Source organism: Corvus moneduloides, chromosome 3, assembly GCF_009650955.1.
Source record: "Corvus moneduloides isolate bCorMon1 chromosome 3, bCorMon1.pri, whole genome shotgun sequence".
Classification (NCBI taxonomy): domain Eukaryota; kingdom Metazoa; phylum Chordata; class Aves; order Passeriformes; family Corvidae; genus Corvus; species Corvus moneduloides.
The window spans coordinates 74,730,315-74,751,641 of NC_045478.1; the positions used below are offsets into that span (position 1 = coordinate 74,730,315).

At 36.2% G+C, this 21,327-nt stretch overlaps 1 protein-coding gene across 2 annotated transcripts in view; it reads right to left on the reverse strand.

Moving 5' to 3' along the window:
- Positions 1-10,004: 10,004 nt before the first annotated feature.
- The window catches only part of RYR2 (ryanodine receptor 2), a 391,308-nt gene continuing 379,985 nt past the window's right edge, over positions 10,005-21,327 (reverse strand). For both annotated transcript variants that reach the window (XM_032102227.1, XM_032102226.1), the window contains 7 exons: positions 21,158-21,304; positions 19,763-19,897; positions 17,278-17,434; positions 15,430-15,494; positions 14,571-14,671; positions 12,993-13,044; positions 10,005-11,313 (listed from right to left, as the gene is read on the reverse strand). In XM_032102227.1, the coding sequence (XP_031958118.1) occupies positions 11,218-11,313; positions 12,993-13,044; positions 14,571-14,671; positions 15,430-15,494; positions 17,278-17,434; positions 19,763-19,897; positions 21,158-21,304 (753 nt within the window). In that variant the 3' untranslated portion in view covers positions 10,005-11,217. The remainder of the gene's footprint in view (positions 11,314-12,992; positions 13,045-14,570; positions 14,672-15,429; positions 15,495-17,277; positions 17,435-19,762; positions 19,898-21,157; positions 21,305-21,327) is intronic.

Here is a 21,327-nt window from a genome sequence, read left to right on the forward strand (position 1 = left end):
TATTTCATTATCCTTATAAATCAGAGAACTCAGGCTACTTTTATATCATTCTATCTTATATTGTAATGTAAAGAAGGAAGTTTTCAGTTGTAACCATTCACCAAATTAACAGATAAACTCTTCAATATCCTTTCCAAAAATGAAGGTGTCTCCTCAAGCTGCTCACTGTCATAAGGGCTAGAAGCCCGTTCAAAACTCTCTGATGTGTGGAAGCCTTCTGCTGTCTCAGGGTTGTTTTTTTTTCTTTCCAGAACTCTAGCAGTGGGGCTGCAGGGTTCAATTATTTCATTTTGGTTACAAAGCCTCCAGAGTTCCCAGTGGCTAAATCGTGGTAGTAACTGTGTTCTACCTGTGTCTGTAACAAGCCAGAGAAGCTGAGAAGATAATTTTTATGTCTCTAATTCCCCACTGGTTGGTCTCTGCTGCATGCCTGGTGATTGCATACAGTCAAAGATATAGAAGACGCTTAGTGTTTCTCAGCATGCAGGGCAGCTGCAATCCAGCCCATGAGTTGCTTCAGCCACAACCAGAAGGCATGCTGGAATACTGCCACACAGTGCTCAGGGATATATCTGCCCTCTACCAAATCCTACCATTTCTAAAATTGGGGCAACACAAACATTTTCTCATTGTGTTCTAGATTTATTTTTACAAGTTCTGTTTAGCTAGAGGTTGCTCCCTGTTCTGCTTTAAAAAGAACCACTCTAAATAAGTCTGATAGAAACTCTATTTTAAATTATTTTCCCCAAGGAAAAAATTAAATTTCAGAAACTTTATAAATGAGCTTTAAGTTTTGAATGCTTTTCTACACTTCTGTAGAACACATCTAATTGTCTAAGTCATTAAGTACATTTTCTAAGTAATTTCCTTTTCCCAGAAAGGGTTTTGATAATAATTAGTGATCATCTTTCTTCCACTGATTATGATTAGTTTGTGGATCTTATTTTACTGAATTCACCTACTTATTTCTGTGACCCCATGAATGTTTCAACATGTTTTATCCCATAAAACCTGTTTTGACCAAAGGACTCTCGTAAATGTAATTTGTAATATTAATTTCTGATAGTGTTCTTTGCAAAGAATCTTGACAGGGTGACAATTTGCATTTGTTAAGATAATGTTAGACATTTTAGCTGCCTGTTCTTCCCAGGTATAAGGATAAACAGTGCAATGCTGTGATAGTAATGTAATAGCTTACAGGAAGACATTTGGGGAAACAGAATGATTTTAAAGACCACTACAGCTGAAAGGGAGAAGAAGAAGAAATGAAAGTAATTGTCAAATTTGTTTCCTAATAGCCTTCTTTTAGGAGTACTAACACTTCCATCAGACACACTTCAATTTCCTTCAAACAGGCACAGACCCACAACAATGGCTTTGTCATCTAGAAGTTACAGACTCAGATGATTACCTTCCAAGGGGAGTTGTGCTATTCCTTTTCATGAATGAAAGTCATAAAATTTAAATCACAGAATTACTTTCAAATTTTTTGAGAACTTACAAATTTATTTCAGGTAAAAAAAAAACCTTCTGTTTTTAAAGCCTTTCCCATTCCCTTTCTAAATCACAGTGAATTTCCAGAGGAAAAAAAATAAGCTCTATACAAACTTTTAGGACAGATATTAAAGCATAAAAAGTAGAGTTGCTGTACTATGTCTGACTAAATGGACATGAAGCCCAGCAATTTTTATCCAAAATTAATTGCCTCCATAACTGGATGCTTAGGAAAGATTAACAACACTTTTGATGTCTCTGTCCTCCGTCTGACAGAATCAAAGCAGTCTTGCTTGGATAGCAGTTTTGGATAGCATTTAAGCCTAGGCTTCTACCCAGAGATGAACTTGAACATCTCCAAGGATGGGAGTCCCTGTAGCTTTTCCAGTGCTGCACCCCTCTCCTAATGAAAAGATTTTTCCTAATGTCCAGACTAAATCCCAGAAACCACTGTTTAGTCCCCTTGTCCCTTGAACGTAGACTAGCACAACCAATTCTCATACACTCTCAGCAGGACACTCATGATTCTCTAGACTTCTGTTTCTTTTGTTTCATCTGTATCATATTCTTCGTCCAAAGTAATTTCTTTTATAAATGGAAGAATCCTGTCCAGTGAAACTGCCCTTTCTTCAAAGCTAGTGCTAATGGCTCAAAAGATGGTTAGTCAAACCTTTAACACAACTAAGTATGAGAAGGGATTGTTATCATGATTTACAATTAGAGTATAATCTTCGAGTGAAATTAAGCTTCCTGTTGTTGTACTGTTGACTTCCCCTCCACCCATGCCCGCAAAAAAGAATTCTCGTTAAGAACACAATATCAATAGTTTTCAAAGGCTATTCTCTTTGGAGGAAAACAGAAATATTTGTCAGATTAATACAGTCCTCGTGAATTTTCAGAAATGAAGACACTGTTTTCCTTAGAAATTGATTACCTTTTGTGGCTGTCATGTTGTATTGTTACTGATGAGAAAATCTGGGAGATTCACTGTTTCAGTTAAGCCATAAACAGCTATGGGGGTTACAAGACTCAAAATGAAATAAACACTTACATGTCTTCCCAACATTATTCTTATCCTTATTTTATGACTACAAAGTAGACCAGATTAATTAATTTGAATCATATTAAGAATATAGGTGAATTGCAAAAGCAGTATACAGAAACGTCAATCTTTTCAGGTCCCATATTAAGTTAATTTGCATATTAAAAGGATACTGTATCATTTCACCATGTAATAACATTAATGAAGTATCTAACAATATCTGTATGCATCAAACAGGCTTATTTTCCACAAAAATTGTTAATTCTTCTCTAATTAGGATTTATGCCAGAATTTCCCTTTTCCAGCTGGTCATGCCACACATGTTATTATACAGGTAATTGTGCTTTCACTGCCGTGTACCCAACTCTGCCATCCATGCATAGCACAGTCAGAATATATACAGAAGTCTGAGACTTCCCTAAATCTCATCACACACATTAGCTCTTCTATGTTCTTCAGCTGTCTCTGGGTATGTGACTGGAATAATGTTAATTTTGTCAAAACAATTAGTTTTGCCTGCTTCTGACCACTTAATACCCTGGTTTGTATAAAGTTTTGTGGGTTGGTTCATTTATTTTCTTGGGATTGCCATTTCTTGCTTTTATGACTGTATAATAACATGTCTCATGCAATGCGACAGGTTTGTAAAATTTCTCTGTTCATGTCTTGTCCACAGAAAAGAACAAGAGAACACGTGACCTAGAAATCTGGCACCGTAGATCCAGTTGCCCAAGACAGAACCCACCTTATCCCAACATCTTCATGTTCGGTTAATTCAGTGCATCACTTAGACCCCCTGGCTATATTCTTGAGAGTTTCTGGAGCATGTAACAATTTACCTATAGTGAAGAAAATTTAAAGGATCTCAGGTAATAAAATCCAAACCATGGGAACACAAATTAAGCCAGCAAGATATGACAAGGATGCAAAGGCAAAAAGAGGTATCAGATAATGTGAGTAGGGCTCTGGGACATCTGAGTTTCACCAGCCTACAGTGGTAAGACCACAAGCACAACAAATAAGTTTATTTACTGGTTCTAAGTCAACTTGGTCAAAACAATGCCAGCATAGATGTTTCTACACACAAACCATGGTTAAACTGCAAGCTGGATAATTGGACCACAGTTCGTCAAGAGCTGATCATAAATGCAAAATGTTAACTACAAAACAGCCTTGTAAAGTAACTTCTTTTCACAGCTACAGATCCTTGTAGTTTATATTGCCCCAACTGACAAATTAAGCAGCAAACAAGAGGAAAATATTGTGCATTATTTTCTAGCAATTCTCCCAGGCAGAACATTTTGAGCAGTATTATTCATATTGCCCCTCAGAAGCTTATTTTAACCAGCCTTTTGTAAATTTGTTGGATTCCTATGGCAAGGAACTCATAGCCTGCATAAAAATGTCTAGGTGAAATCTGCATATTAGCCTTGCCGGCATATTAACTACTTTATTTTTTTTTTTTTTTAATCAAATAAGTACAGATAAGAGGCTGCTGCAATTCAGACTGCACAAAGATTCCTTATCAAAACATTATAAAAATTATTAATTAATTATATATCAGTTCCATGATGCATATAGAAGAAACAGGTTTATAGATTATAATTATATACTTTGGAGATTGCCATTAGCACTCAGTGCTGAAAAGTCCCTAACTTACATTTGCATACTATTTAGATGTTAAGGATTATTCAGACAAATAAAGATTTGGAAAAGAAAAAGAAGAATGACTTCCAGCCTATGATCTCCAGAAGGCTTCTGAAATAATTTGCAGAAGCAAAATTTAAACAAGAAATAGATTTGAAATATTGAAAAGGACTATCGGTTAGGAAAATTATATTGCATTTTTCCCTGAAATAATCCAGGATTATTTTGTCCTTTGTATATAATCCCTTCCAAGTACTGCAAAGTATGTGATATTAACCTCCTGATATGGGGCAGAAGTCTGAGCAAATAGAAAGAAAAATTACCTCATTGTTGTCAATAATAATGAAGGCTAAATCAGGGAGAGACAAATTCTGAGATTATGGACCTATCTTTACATTCTTGTATTTAAATTATTATTAGTTCTACACTTGTCTAAGCATAAAGAACTACTGAAGAAAATAAATTCAGTGTCAGTATTTCCTGCCCAAAGCTCATTCCCTTCTGCCAGATTTATTTAAACACTGAGTGGTTTTCCAGATATGCACAGAACACTATGAACCAACTTTTCTAAAACATTGTGCTCCCAATTTTCCCTATCACTTTAATTGGCTTAAATTTGGGTACATAGATGATCATCAAGGATGATAATATTTTTAAACAACAAGGAACTACATTGAGTTTTGGTGATTCTTATGGGTCCTTTCCAACTTGAGATATTGTATGATTAATATTCAAAATCAAGAACTTGGTTTAATAATACCTTAGGATAACATTGTAAAGCACTTTTAAAACAGATCAGTAGTTACATCAAAACTATGAAGCCACTTATTCTCATATAGATTGTAGATGCCTAAAAATTCACAAGATTTTACTTAGTACTTGAAATTTTATCTTGTTTGGACAGAGCCAAATCAACTGCTGCTATATGGTCCAGTGGCATTAATTTATTTTCTATTTCCTAGCCAGTGAATTTACAACTTTCCTTCCATTAGGATGGACCACACGATAAAAGGATATGGCTTGTTGTCAGCACTGAGCAGCTGTCTAATCAATTTAACTTCAATTTGTTCCTACGAGGAAGTGTCTGCAAGTGTGCATGTATCAGCAGGTACAGAGGTGTGTGGGCTGCTGCCAGAGGACTGAGCCGATAACGCAACTGAGAGAACACAGATGGCCAGCTTCCTTTTCCTGGCACTGAGGGAGATGGGAAGGGACCCCTTCAGTGGTTGCACTGAGCATAGCATGAGCACATTACCACAGGAGGGAACAGCAGCCTCACTGTATGCCACCATTTAAGCCAGATGTCATCCATTCTCCTCCCTTCCCACTGATCTGCACGACAGGCACAGTATGGCTCAGAGAGTAACGCTTCTTTGAGCCACACTGTGCCTGTCATGCAGATAACACTGAGATTAACACTTCTTCAAAATTATTGCAGTTTATTAATCTCCGAAGAAACATAACAACAGCACATGACCCTTTATGCTCCTTCCATTTATTCACTTGTGGTTACAGGACCTGAGGATTCTCCCTTCTCCAATTTTCCCAGTGTGGTTCTATTTTTTCAGTGCAATCAATTTACGCAGTTTCTTTCTATCCTCCTAGGACTACATAAAGAACAACTAACCAAAACCTTTTGATCTATTTCAGTTCTCAATTTCCGTGATCCAGAATTCTTTAGCCACCCTTTCAGCATTCCAAAGGTTCTTATCTAAAATGTATCTAAAGAGAGAGATATTTAGTCTGTATAACCATAGTTTCTACAAAGAAACTCAGCAACTGCATCCTGTGTGCAAACTTGGAGCATTTACACAATGGACTGACAGCAAGGACCTTCAGTTTATTTTAACTGTGAGGTTTTGAGCTTTTCCCCCTTGTATTCCAAAAATTTCAAAACGTTCTTTTCATGAGAACTTTAGCTCAGATGTTCACATCTGTTAAGATCCAATTATTAAGGTTCTTTAGAAATTCCTCTGCCTGAATTAAGGTGCGAACGAGGCCATATGCCAGTGACAATAGTAAGGGTTTTATCTGATGAGAGGGAGAAAGAGAAAAGGAGAAAGAGAAAGAAATAGAAAATAGATGGGGGGGACAGAAAGAGAGTGAAGGAAAATATCACCACTCTGTGGATCCCAATGATGTCCCGTTGATCCTCTCCAGCTGGTCTTCTTGGTGGTGAAGGTCCCCACAGAAAGTACAGAATCCGATGGCTTAATACACCTTTGAGCCAGGTAGCAATGTCCAGGCATGTCTTCGTGGGGAAGGGGGAGCATCTCTTGCAGCAGACTTGGGATCTGTTGCATCCGGTGGTGCAAAGCCTCTGGAGCACTTTGGAGGAGGTTATGAGTCCCCCTTGGCTGTCTCTCACATGAAAGTCCCGTGGATGTGCCCTGTGGGGTTGGAGGTTCCACAGGTGGGCCAGTTTGTAACGGAGGGTGGGTGTTTATTGCCTCTCACCAGAACCTCCTCCTCTCCCCTCGGTTGGGAGGAATCTGTGTAAACTTGGCTTCTGTGAGCTGTGCTCTCCCCCCACCCCAAACTCACCCGGGGATAGTTGCAGCTGGTGGCTTTGGCCTTTTGTGGATGCAAACCTTTCCCTCAGCATGAGATGACTGACCAATGCATTTCCCTCTATCTAATCAACAGTTTGACTTTCAGTTCAAAGTCCCACTCTTCAGGGAGGCTTCTTCAGTTGCAGCTTCTTTATCATGAGCAAAACCTTATATCAATGTTTGAGGCATGAGCTATTTTCAGTCTCTGACACCATCCAGAAGCAAATGAATAGGTTAAGCCTTTGTAACTGTGGATTAGCCCATAGCCACGTTACTACAAAAGCAAGCTGCTCATATCAAGAATTGCCTCAACTCTTGACCTCCATTGACACAGAGAAGGATGTTTGGCTGATGGAGATCTTCAGTAACTGCTGAGAAGGGGGATCTTCAATAACTGCTGAGAAGAGTCTTCTCTCCCACGTAAGAGAGACATATCCTTTTGCCTAAACATCCAATTCACAATATCTAAACCAAAAAGACAATTGTGAAGTAAAATGGATAGAAGGAATTGCATGGATATGCTTAAAATGTTATGCAGACAAAAAAGAAAACCCTAATCCATAAAAAAAGCTTCAAAAACCCCTAAAAAAAAGTATAAATGTATCTTTCTGCTTAAATAACTAGCAAATTTTCAGTAAGAAATTACTATAAAATCTGTATAATCTGAAGTTCTATTTGTAACCTAGCTTCTATGGTTTGGCATGGATTTAGAAAAGCTGAAGAAAACTGAAAAAGAAGTAAATAATTATACAAATAAAAGTGGCTGTGACTTGAGAGAGATTGAAGAAGCTGTATTTATGAGCATAAATATTAGACAGCTTTAATCAAAGAACATACCCACCCATGCTCTCTGTGACAGATGTCTTACCATTTCACAAAGATTGTTTTGGACACCAGTTTTATTTGTTTTGGCTAATGAACAACAACAAAAAAATTCTATATTAGAAAATATTGCATCCTATATATATATATATATATATATATATATATATATATATATATATCACCACACTTCACAGGTGATTATGTAAGTAAACTGAATTATTCAGTGCCTCTGAAAATGGCAGGAATATTATCATAGCTGTAGAAATAAACATTAATGCAATTCATATTAGTAAGAGTTCTGCAACAGTAGGAAGATAGTAAAAATTAAAATATTCAACAATTTAAATAGCACATTAATGCTATTAGGATTAATCTTGTAGTCATGCAGGGGCCAAGGATATTACAGAAACATTTTCTTCCTTCCTATTTTCTGTGATTGTCTCAGTAAAAAAACACAGATAAGCTTCAAACTTTAAGGGATAGGAGAGACATAAGAACAGGTTATAGGAAGAAGGTGTAAAAATTGTCAATTCCAAAGGGAACAATATATAAGGAGGTAACAATTTCCACAAATAAATCACACCTCAACTACTCTTCCACCTTACTTTCCTTTTCCATTGCCTTTCATTTCTTCATCCCTTTGCTGAAGTCAACATTGATGTGCTGGGGTGATCAGTTTTAGAGCTCTTCTCAATTTTTTAGACATTCAGAGATAAAAAGCAAAAATTCTGTGTCTGCTTTTTTCAAGAAAGGGTGGGAGGTACTTTATTTTCAATAAATAGCAGGAGCTCTTTAAATTTCAGGATTTCCTCCTGAAAATTACTGTTTTACTGACACAATCAGTAAGTTCAACTAACAGCTGAAAAAAACCTAGCATACACAAATGTGTGTGTAAGTATAACCTTACCTTAAATAAAACAAGCATAAACACCAAATTTTTGAATTTCTTGGATTTAAAACTGCAGTTTTCAAGTGACAGGATATTACCTGCTCTTGTACATTGTGCTAGCATACAGGACAGTTGTGTCAATATTAATTTCTTTTGACACAACTATTAAAGCAGTGAATTGTGTGTATTGTTTGACTGTTTACAACACAAAAATTCAAAGAAGTTACATTTGTCACAGGAAGTTCAGTAATTTTCAGTAAAATCTAAGAATTTTTTTCAACTTTGTCTAAGCCTAAAACAAATGAAACAGTATTAAATTGTATCCCATAGTGTGTATCATATAGTATGTGGATTGCTTTAATAAGATCCTGTTTAAAGTGCATATTAGAGCGTTATTTGTTGAACTATGTCTTAAGATAAAGGCTCTCCAAGGCAAACTTTGTGCATCAAACAGGAAATGCTAACAGAAACCCTAGAGCCACTGCAGAGAGGACTGCGTGAACCAGGCCCTGAAGGTCTGTCAAAGCAAGTTCAAATCTTTTTCATCACTGAACACTAATCTTGCAAACTCTCCTGACCAGTTCCTAGATATAGGAATTTTCTTCTGTGAAATCTGTAATTGATTTAATAAATGAAAATTTTTCATACTTAAACTTTTTGCATCACCATGTAATCAACAGGTCTCATCGTAAAAACACCTGTAGTGTTTTAGTATGGCTTCACAAGTATTTGTTGAACAGCATACTGGATTCAACAGGAAGGATGCCCCAGGAGCTCTGGGATTTAGAGACTGAGATTAAAGAAACATGTCACTTTTATTCTGGTATTTACCTACAAAGCCCATTTGAATTTGTTTGGAAGATAAAGGAATCTTGAAATATCCCTCAGAATCATTAGCTATTATTTTTTCTACAAAATGTGCAAAACCAAAATAGCCTGTGTACCTGTGTGTTAAACAACTATTCTCCTGTTGTACACCCAAAAAGAAACATCACTGCAATCCCCCGTTTCTAAATCTTAAGACACAAATCCCAGAAAGGCTGAATGAAGGTGCTTTAGGAAGTAGTTCCAAATAGGGAGGAAACAGAGCTGGAATGAACATTTCAGTCTGGGTGGGAGAGGTTTAAAAACTGAATAAAAATTGGAGTTGCTGTACCTGTCCCTTGCACTGTCATGAGCCTGCCCAGCCTCTGACTTCAAATCTTACAAAGTTTGAGAGAATTTTACCAGAACTGTGAACAGGATACCAAATTTAGCAATATTCACAGAATTGAAAGCCTGGCTTTTAACAATACAGCCTTAGCATTTTAAAGCAATTATTCCCTTAGTTGCAATTTTTTTTTTTTTTAAGTTATAACTGAATATTGATACAGAAAATTTCTTTTATGAGAAAACTGTGACCTGTATAGAAAAGAGGGAGAGCAACAGAACAGCAAGAAGTCCAGGAGAAAAGACCAAAAACAGTACCAAAACCTTTCATTAAGGAAACAGTAGCTTAATCCTGGTTTGAAGTGGTTGAAATTAATTCAGGATAAAAAGACTCTATTACAAAAACTTCAAATGCTACCAAAACCAGCTTGTTTCCATTCTGAATGTCTCTTTTTATTTGTAAAGACTGGCATTACAATTGAAAAGGACTCAAAATGGAGTAATGTACACATCATTGGTGTTTCATGATGCAACTGATGGAGTCCCTGAATGGATATTGCTTCAGCTTTGCTTTTAAAAAATAATTTAACAAGAAAATCTTCAACTCCACTATCAATCACAGATGGCAGAAATGAAAGAACAAAAAAAGAAACCAAAATTACTGTCAAATTCATAACATATACATTGTTGGTTGATGACACTTGTTCCAGATGTACAATAAAGCCCACAACACTTTATTACTATGGATATAATTATTGTGAATGTTTTTTCATGTTGATCAACTTGTTTCTGAATGTTGTTTTTTGATTGTTTTAAACTTGCATAATAAACATGCAATGAAACATTTCTTGTTAAAGTGTTTTTTGCAGCTGTCTTGTATTCATACAAAGATTTCATAAAGTAGCAGTGTTGTATCAGAGCATTACCAAAATAAGAGCAAAAGCTAAAGAGGAAGGTAAATGTGAAATGAACTCGATGAGAATAACCTAATCTTGTCCTGAGACACTCCAGTCTTATTAAAAAGATGTGCACAATCAAATCCCTTCCTCCCAAACCCACCAAAACCACAAAATAAATATTAAATTGGAAGGGAAGACATAAAGAAAAAAAAAAATTATGTCATCATGCACTCATCTTCTGCATAGCTCAACCCACATATAGTAAGGCACTATTTCCCCACAACTTAGTGTCCACAACAATCTTTTACAGTGCTCTGTGAACTATATATAGTTCCTTCCAGGATGATGAAATAAACAGACCGAATGAGTGTTGCTACCATGTCACCCCATGTGTGATCTTTTAGGCAAGGGCATCATCTGGCAGTTTCAAAAATAAGCTGTCTCAAGTCTCTACTTGTGTGTGCATGTTATGTATAGGGACATCTTTTGTCTGTGCAAGTGCTTGGTTTGGTTCCAAAGTTGTTGTAATTTTTCATTGTTCTTTACTCCAGTGTTCTCAAAGCAAATACACAAGAAAATAAAAGTGCAGTTGGGTCATTAAAAACAGAGCTTTGGTGCTCCAAAATGCACACAGCTTTGGGGATTTAAGAAATCTTTTAGACATTCCCAAAAGAGCTGGGAAATACATGGACATTTTTGTCCAGAAATCCTCATCTCTGCTTAGTTGAGCTGGTCTTCATATTGTTTTCGGAAGCAATCACCAGCAGGGAAAAATTCCCAGCACCGTTCTTGATACATTTTCCATACATACGATTCCTGAAAGAAACACAGTTTAAATTATTTAACTTGATTTAATGAGAAACATCAATCATTACTTTTTGTCCTCATTTATTTATATATCACTTCACTTTTTTTGATTCTGTGCATGTCAGGTTGTTGAACATCAATCTACAAAATCATGTTAATGATTTTGATTAGTTTAGATAGCTTTTAGGTTGTTGTCACCCAGTCAAAAAGCACTACAGAAATGCATAGAAGAGAAGCAGGTCATTTAGTTCTTTTTGCACATTGAGGAGTGCTGTAAAGGTCAATTAAAGCTAGTCACAAGACAACTACCAGGGAAAGCAGAATATTTTGACTTAATTTCTGCATCAGTAATTTCAAAACATGTCTACAAACAATACATAAACCAAAATGACCTTTATAGTCAGTATTTTCTGAGTCAGTGGCATTTGGTATTTTTTCCTTTCTGATCATTTGTTCGGGTAGGGTTCTGTCTCTAGACAGTCCAGAGAGTTGTAAAAAATATGTCAGTGTATTTCTATTTTAATCACACCACTTAAACGTGGTTTTTATTATGCAAATTTCATGGTAGAAAGGGCACGTGTTACACCAGTTCCAGAATCATAGCATCATTTAGGTTGGAAAAGACCTTTTAGATCATTGAATCCAACCATAAACTAACTACTGCCAAGTCCACCACTAAAGCAAGTTCCTTGAAGCTATGAAGTACTCTCAATTTTTAAACTATCACCTAACAGTATCAAAACTGATTAGTTAGTAGAAATCTGTCTTCAGTGAATACAGTTGGACTATAGGTCTGCCAATAAAAGGGAAAGTGCAAATAAAAAAGGCTTTTAAAAATCTCAGTTAGTATGAAATTCTCAAATGACAAATGGATGTTCAAAAACAGCAAAGGAAGCATATAAAACCTCATACTGAACAAGGCTGAGATTTATGCAAAGAAGATGATTACAGCACACATGTTAAGGTTCAGAAAGAGTAAGCTACATAGATTTATAGCAAATCATCCCTCTGAGCCAATTCTGTGGGGCTATATATGTGATGCTATTCAGTTCTTTTGGGTTTTGATCAGCAACACAGGAACATTTGCTTAGTCAGCTGAAAGACTATAAGTAGAAAAAAAAAAAAGTAGACTGTAAATTTGACACAATTTCTTAATGACTTTTAATATACTTCAAGGAAGTTGAAGGGCGCACCAGGAGTTTGAAAGAACAGAGAAGAACAAAGAAGAAACCTCCAGAGAAAAGTTCACATAGTTTTCATTTTAAATATATGCACAAGTTCTTTCATATGGACTTATTCAGGAATATAGACACAGAAGATTACATAGAGATGATAATAATAAAAGACAAAGACTATTAAGAAAAGAATCAAAAGGGAGAAATGGTGCTGCTTCCACAGAATGCTTAAATGTTGCTTCTCATTATTTTCATTTATAGTATGTATTTGTATTTTGTGGAAGTAACAATTTAAAAATAGCAGGTCAGATACCAAAAAAGGAACAGAAAGTGCTACAGAATTGATATTCAACCTAACATTAAGCAACCAGAGTCTTAAGAATTGCCTAGAAGAATGAGAATTAAGTTCCATACCATACAGGGAAATATCCATTAGAAAAATCTTAGTTTTTTGAAGCCTGGATTATTTTTATTTTAGAATTAGCTGACATTAATAAGAGTTATTCAACCTACCTGTCCTGTATGCTCTGTTTCATCTTTGTTAATAAGATACATCAGAAAAAACCTACAAGCAAAGAAAGAGCTATTATGAATAGATTGTTTGGAAACATTAGGCAACCCACAGGGAGATGGGTATTTTTCAGTGTGTACGGTGATAATGCTGCTCATGGACTTACAAGTTCCAGAGTTCTATTTATTATAGTATTTTGAGACAGATTAAACACTTTCCTGACACTGCTGACATTCATTGTTCAATGAGTAGTATGCTAAAATGCATGAGATCCAGTTCAACTTACTGTAGGTAGCAACTCAGTTTAAATGAAGATTTTCTAAACTGTCTAATCTGAAAATTACAACAGACATTTTCTTGCCCATGAAAACCCACTTGGAAGCAGACAGAAAACGGTCATTGGAAATTTCTTTTTTTCCTCTTCCCACACTGAATAAGAAATGCTGAAGTTATCTAAGAGATTTCTGTTGAAATTACAGGTTTGGGATATTTTAGTAGAGTATCATGAGCATGAGCAACATGAGCAGAAAAGAACTTTTAATTTAATAAAAACCCATTAGTCTTGAGGGCTTGAGATAGCTGACATTCACTGGGTGATAATTTCAAAATTTCACTCATAAGAGACATTCTTTCCAAACATATGTAAAAACATAAAATATGATCATGAACAAAAGGAAGAAAACCCAATTCCTCAGGTTAAGGCACTTAGGAGCAAGTATGCTACAGTATGCTCTTTGTTCAGTATTCAGTAAGTAGAAACAAAATCCCATATGATAGTGCTTTCAATGTATTTTGTTTGCACAACCTGTTTTTCAGGTGGAAGTTTTTTATAGGCATGTTTGACTTTGCTGTCTCATTATTTTTGTGCACATACAGTGCCAGTTAAAAAACAAAAAGATACAATCCATCCCCTGCTTCCTACTGACAGCACTAGCATAAAATACACTCTGGCACTGGATTTTCCTATGTGAGAGGAACAGTGAGAGAGAGTATGATACAGTGGTTGTAGACCTGATAATTCTCTTTATTTCCAGATGTAAAAAGACTGAGTTTAGTGGTCGCTGGTTCTCTGCTTGGATGTTCCAAAGGTGGACCTGATGCCCTAGGTTGATCCCTTTCGTCTCTAGCTCCTCATTACAGCTTGCCTACCTCCCTTTGTCCCCAGTTCTCTTAGTCAGCCTCAGCATCCCACACAAATTATTTTGTTCAATGTAAGTTTTTTTGCCTTACTCCTCTTTGTTTTCTCTTTCCATCAGTCTCCAGGCCAGGTAATACTGCTCCTCTGCACCTTACATACCTCATTCAATTTTACAATTTATGTGGCCTCTGCAGCCATGTATCAAGTTCGTTTCCATCTACAAGTTCACACAAGCTTCTTGTGCCACAACCAAGTTGGAAAGCAGGATATGGAATTTGTTAGTTCCTTGCTGCCACTGCCACAGAATTATACATTCAGAAAGCATAAGTGCACATCAAAGCCGAACAGTACTGACTATTACTTATGCAAGAGAGTTAATCGAGTACCTGCGGAGGCTGCAAGGATCATGAGTTAGTGAAGAGTGCATTTTTACTGTACTCACAAATAATTGGCCAAGTTGTGCTCCTGCAGTGTGTGTGTTTCAAAGCCATGAGGCACTGTATCAAAGTAGTCATTTCCTATCCCACAGATAAAGCACTTTGTCTAAAAGAAAGAATACAGAGCACTTCAACACTACATATTACACTTGCCTTGCTTTCAGAAAAGGCCAAAAAAAGGTGAAAATTTTCTTGAAAATGGCAATGCATCATATAGAATATGCACTGAACAAAAAGGCTTTTCTTTTAACGATTCATACTGGATACCTCAGCAAAATCATTTGCATAGAAGCTCAGCTACCATCAGAATAGCTTCTTACTGTTTAAAAAAATAAATCTTTTCCAGCTCTAAGTGAACAGGTATCATGTGACAGAATGGCATACAATGGTCACAGATGACTTTTAATGTTAAGCAGCACTTACTGTAACACATGGCAATATTTAGCTCAGTCCTTGTCCAGCTGTAACTGAATATGCTCCAAGTTCACATTACAAAGCACAGCTAGTTTACAACACTTTCCTGACTTCTTACATTTACACTTCAATGACAGAATAGAAAACCACAAAGTACAAGATACTTTCACACATATATTAACCAAAGAAAATTACATCTGAGATGAAATGTAACGTGACAGTGTTAACACCCTGTGTTAGAAACCTCTAGTAGTTTGAAGATCCAAAAGACTTAAATAGCCACAGACATGCAATTCATTATAATTCACATTGTATGATATCAGACCACGTACAGGACTGTATTTTCCTCTTAGTTGTAAAAACTATCCACTAGCTAAATCGTATTTTGATTGAAAACACATATTCATGAAATCTGAAAATAGGCATGGTTCAGCAACTGAATGTTCTTACCTCCATGTCTTCCTTAACTTGCTCTTGCTGATCTCTTAACTCACCAAAAGCATCAATAATTAAACCTAGGGTTTAAATTAAAATGATAGTTAATGTTCAAGAACAGAATTGTGAGAAAGAATATTTGGAAATCCAGGGATAACAGAACTCTGATAAAGAATATTAAATGAGAATCTTATGCAGAAATAACAGAAGCCAATATGTATTCCAAAGACAAGAAAACCATAAAGAAAAATGAGCAAGCCAAAGAAATACCAGCCACATGGCTGGCAGTACCATTTTGAATTACAAAATGGGACAAACAGACTTCTGTTTTATGCCCAGTGCTCTAATCTTGATTTAGTACATTACAATATATGTGGGTTTACAGTGATTAGGGCCCTACTATAGAAAAAATATTACTTTACATTTAACAGAGTTCAGATATTTGTTACATGGCAGATGCAGAGAGGCCTAGAGCTCCGTGCACCCTCTCAAGATGGCTGTCATGTAGTGCAAGGTTCCACTATTGGAGCTCCACAAAAGTAAGGGATCATTTCAGGGAGACACAGAAAGAATAAGAAAAAGACTCACAGGCTTTATGGCTCAGATTATAAACTGCATATAACCTTCCCTTCACTTGCTCCAATACAAATAAGGACTAACTCCACAATGACTATCAACAGTCCCATAAGCAAAGCTTGACAATTAAGGACTTATTCTTCAGCCACTCACAAAATGAAGAAAGAAACAGTATGAGATATGCCACTTTGGAGTATAAAAAATTTCCCACCCTCCCCAAGCCCTTTAAAAAAACCTGTTGCTTGAGTAAGAAACAATTTACCACAAGCTCAAAGCTGCCTTTTGAATCTCCTTGTAGTGAGTAAGGAAGAACCCTTACTGCTGTCAAAATTATCCTAAGTTAGCTGTTAGCTGACAGAAAGGTATCAGTATTTATGACAGCAAGTGCACCCAGCAGAACTATTTATCAATTTTTCCAAAATTGAGAATATACTTCTGTTAACTTGTTCAAACTTCAATAAAAAATTACCTTTTGGGCATTCTTGACAAGATTTTAAAGGTACAGTGTGAAAACTGATAGGGGTTTAAGTACTTTAGGTAATAACAATAAACATAATTTATATAAACATAATTAAAAAAACCCCTGACATGCTAAAATAAGGTATCCACTATCCAGATTACAACAGTGAGAAACACTATCAGTCAAATAGTTTCACTGAAATTCCAAAGCTAACTAATGGCAGCTAACTTTCCACTGTCATTAACCAGGCTATACTAAAGCTCTTTCATATCACGCACCTTTCTTTACTCTTAGACATTGTTCAAATAAGCAGGAATCACACAAACCAGCAATTTTTATGTAAGAAAAGATTTAACCTCTTAAAGCTATGGTCCTCTTTTCACACCACTATTACCAATTTGAAGATTTTCTAGAGAGTCAATCTAGAATATTAGATGTTGGCAGGGAGAATACTGACAGCAGTACTGATTTTGTCCATGAAAGCTCATGTAGGATGGGTTACACTGAAGGACGATTTTAAGTTGTGACACAAGATTTCTATAGGAGGCTTTTAGAAAGGGCAATGACGAGACAGAAGCTGCAGTGACACCAGTATTCTTAGAGCAAAAAAAAATTTGTTTCCATTGATCCAGTTAGAGCCTGTTGATTTTACAGAGACTCAGAAGAGCAGTGTATGGATGAAAGTCAGCTGGGTGTGATTTTCTGTATAAATCTGTCCTTCATGATCTGCCCTGCTGTTCTGTCTGAATCTTAGGTTGGTGATTACCACCGCACTAAGATCTTTGTACTGCTAAATAATGCTTTCAGTCCCACTGTGGGTTACAGACCTTGGATAATTGCAAGCAGGATGACAATCACAAAGAAGAAGAAAGTGATGTCAAAGATAATCCGATAGATTTCATATTCATCTCCTGCTGGATCTTCTATTTCATCACCAATGCCTCCACCTGCACGTACCCCAACGTACATATGAAACATGTAGCACTAGAAAAGACAAAACAAAGGGATACAGAGGTTTTTTGCAGCTAAAAGCAGAAACACCCATGGTTACAAATTCAGTAATTGGTAGAACTGGTCTGTGGTCTAGGAACTATGCCATGTCAGGCCATCTTTTTCTCTCCTTTGAGATTATGCATATTTCTGGGAGGGGGGGAAATGCAGCTGTGCAGCTGAAGCTGCAGTATTTCATGTGCTGTCATTATGCAGCAGTTCGGTAAGATCAAACGTTCAACTACCAGAAGCTCAGCAGCACCCCATGATTCATGTAAAATCATTTCAGCAGTGTAAATAGGAAATATCATCACCACCATAGCCATCTTCTTTTACAATTTCCTAGCTCAAAAGTTAACGATTTTCCCCATTTTTAGTGTTTCAAATTCAAATTTAAAAACAAACAACCCTCCTCCCCCAACGCAAAATAAAACAAAAAAAAACACAACCAAGCAAAAAATGTTTGTGAATGCTTGTGCAGAGAACAGGCTCATGATTGAAAATGTCTGAGGATAATACTGTGAAACTATGATATGAAAAGTGGTATAATAGGTCTGTCAGTATAGTTGCCTGGGATGCTGACAATCCAAAATTTCCAGTTTTATCATGCTATAATTTAATAGAAAATTATGGTATCAGTCTCTGGAGGTCTAGAGCAGGGGATTGGTTTTTTTCTTTAAGAAGCTTTGCAAACTACAGGTCAAGGGTTCTCACCCTCTATCAAAAAACAGAGATGGCAATAACTAACTCCTAAAACATAACCATACAAAAAATCCATTCTTCTATTTCTATGCCACACTATCCCCAAAATCCCTTCTTTACGACATTGATATAGTACTATACAATGCTGAAAGAGCCTTGTCTGAAAAATCTAACAATTCCTAGAGACAGTTTATATTCCAAGGTTGAAAGGTAATAATTACCCTAATGAGTGAATGTAGTGTTACTTATCTAAAAAGTTTAAATTGTTTTATTTTAAAAAAAAATTGTGTATTTTCTTTATTCGCTTTTTTTTTCTTAATCTCATTTCAAGTCAGTGTTTTTACAAAAGACAACCCTGATTTTACAGCATGCCACATGTTATTCTAACTCATTCCCATACAATATTATAGCTTTGTGGTATGTGTGCTTTCAGAGAATTACAGAGGAGGTCAGGTCAGAGGGACTTCATGAGGGTTCTGCTCCAAGCAGGGTCCCCTATAACCTCAGAAAAAAATGTTTCGGGCATTGTCCCAGTCAGTTCCTTACAACCTCCTATGGATGGAGACTCTCTCTCAGAGACAACCTCTCTGAGCAACCTGTTCCATTGTTTGGCTCTCCTCAGTCAGAACACATTTTTCCACTTTATGTCCACAGTCTCCTGACATGAATTTGCTGTTAAGAGCTTGGATTTGTCTTCCAATAATCTTTCTGCAGACACTGGGAGCTCCTCTTACACACCCCCTACCCTGAGACTTTCTCTTCTGTAGACTGAACAAGCCCAATTCCCTCCACCTCTCTTCCCATAGCAAGTGCTCCAACACCTGACAATTTAACAGCCCTTCACTGATTCTAGTTCCAGTTTATCTGGTTTCATTGTGCCAAATGTCCCAAACCAGACCAAAATATAGACATACTACTCTGCTTTCACAGTTCATCTATTTATTTGGCTTTTAAATGTTGTCTACTCTGTGGAAGAGATTCATGCTGCGCAGAATACTGAAATACATTTAGAGTGTTGTACATGACTGCTTTTGGAGAGATATTAAGGGAAATGCATGTTAAAAATTCTTTGTGGTTTAAGCTCTACCTACCACCCAAAATTCCAAAGCCTGGCACTGTCTTAGTAAGCTCAACATAATTTACAGTGGTTCTGGACAAAGTGGCTACAAAACTTCCTATTAAAGGTAACTATGGCAATTCATGCTAAGAGAAACAGATTGATTTCTAAGCTTAAACAAGCATTTAAGTATTTGCATTACTTCTGAAAATCGTTGCCTATAACTGACCCTCCTCCTGAATGACCTGTCGAATTTCAAGATTCAGAAGCGCTGTCCTTTAGCCGGCTCAGCTTCACAGCTTGTACTTGTTTTGCATTTTTTGAACAACTCTAGCAAAGTATAGTACCACATTTCTTCTATTCCTTTATAGATCTGTTTGTTTAGCATACACAAGATCTATCTAGTTCTTGAGGATGTTCATCATATTTGTCCCTTTGCTTTCAATTGCAGTCTTTCCTGCTTGCTGGCTAATGATACAACTGTATGAATATAAATTACAAGAAGGCCAGGACAAAACCACAATAGCTTGAGAAAAAAACCCAGAAAGCAAAGTAAGACTTACTGTTAGCATATCATCACATTTCATGTCTGGCATATCACCATCTTCACTCTTGTTGTAGAACTTGCGGAAAAAATTGAACGCCACTACTGTATACAAGTACACCACTACTGCCAGTAATCCCACTGTTAGGACAAGCTGGAAGACAAAATTACAGAATGCATGTAACACCACTATGGAATTGTGATTTACCTTTTCTTTCAAAAAAAAATTTAAAAAAGAAGGAAAGTAACAATAAACTGTATATACTAGCAGCAGGAAAACTTTAACTTTTTCTCTGTATGTACTTTTGTAATACAGAGTAATATATCTGCATATTCTCACGCGAAGATTGTGCATTTCATTTTATTTTGAACAAAGACTGTGTTTCAGAAACATAATTACGAAGAAAAATCTTATGGATAGATACACAATGAAACAATCCATTAGAATCATATACAATCCCCATAATCAGATAAAAATATCTGAAAATTCACTACCTAACAGTAATATTACTATCAACTATTATATAATTAATTGCAATACAGTATATTTACTAATTTAATAGTGAAGAAACTTTTTTACATGTATGAAATCACATATAAAAAACCCTGTTCCTAGTATTTTAATATCTCAGAAAAGTAGCAACAAGTATTCCACTGCTCGACTGCAGCATTATTCAGATTTTGCTCTGAGCTTAATGGAAAGCAGCTGGAAGGGAGCTTCAGTATCCTGTAAATTGATATTTCACTTGTGTAGCACCCAGATCTAAAAAGTTCCTTATAAATAATGTTCCCTTAATTCATAGGCAATTTGCTAGACCTTCAGGACTATTTTTATAAGGAAGAATACTTATATTATCATAATTATTATGCAGCTGTCCTGCTGGAAGATTTTCTGAGAAGACCAAGGATGGCTTTTTTACAATTTAAAATTGTTTACAAAATTCTTTTGAAATGGGAAGGCCGTGATCCTTGAGGAACACTGAGTCTCAGGTTACATTGAATGTCATTTCTACAAAAGGTCTCAGTAGACAAAAAGCCTTAGTTACTTTTTTCTAAGTTAAACCAGAAATGCAATTTCAGATTCTCATCATCCAAGAGCTGAGTTTCTTAAACAGTCCTCTAACAGAATGACTGAGACTCAAGCAGACCTTTCTTTAGATGAATCTTGGAGAAAGTTTAAATGGCAACTTTATGAAGCAGTTACTCATAACAGTTAAAGACTGTCATAATCCTAGTCGCTTTTGCTTTTGCATATAAATCCCATTGTCTAGTTTCTTCACCAAGGCAAGTTCTAGAGTTCATGATGAAAGAACAGTTCTGTTGTCAATCTGCAGAGCATCCAAATCAAGAAATGAAGTGATCTTTCCTGTGTACTCCATAAGTAAAAAAGTTGAAAAGAGATGAGAGTTGATACCTGTTTGCCGTTGTGGGTAACTGATGACAGGATAGTTCGTAATGTCTTGAATCCCATTGCAATGTCAAGGAGATGAGCAGCAAAGAAAAAATTGTTGTAATGGCCGAGGACTGACATGGTCATGTACCATGCTAGGTAAAGGAAAGACTAACAGGAAAAAACAAGTATAT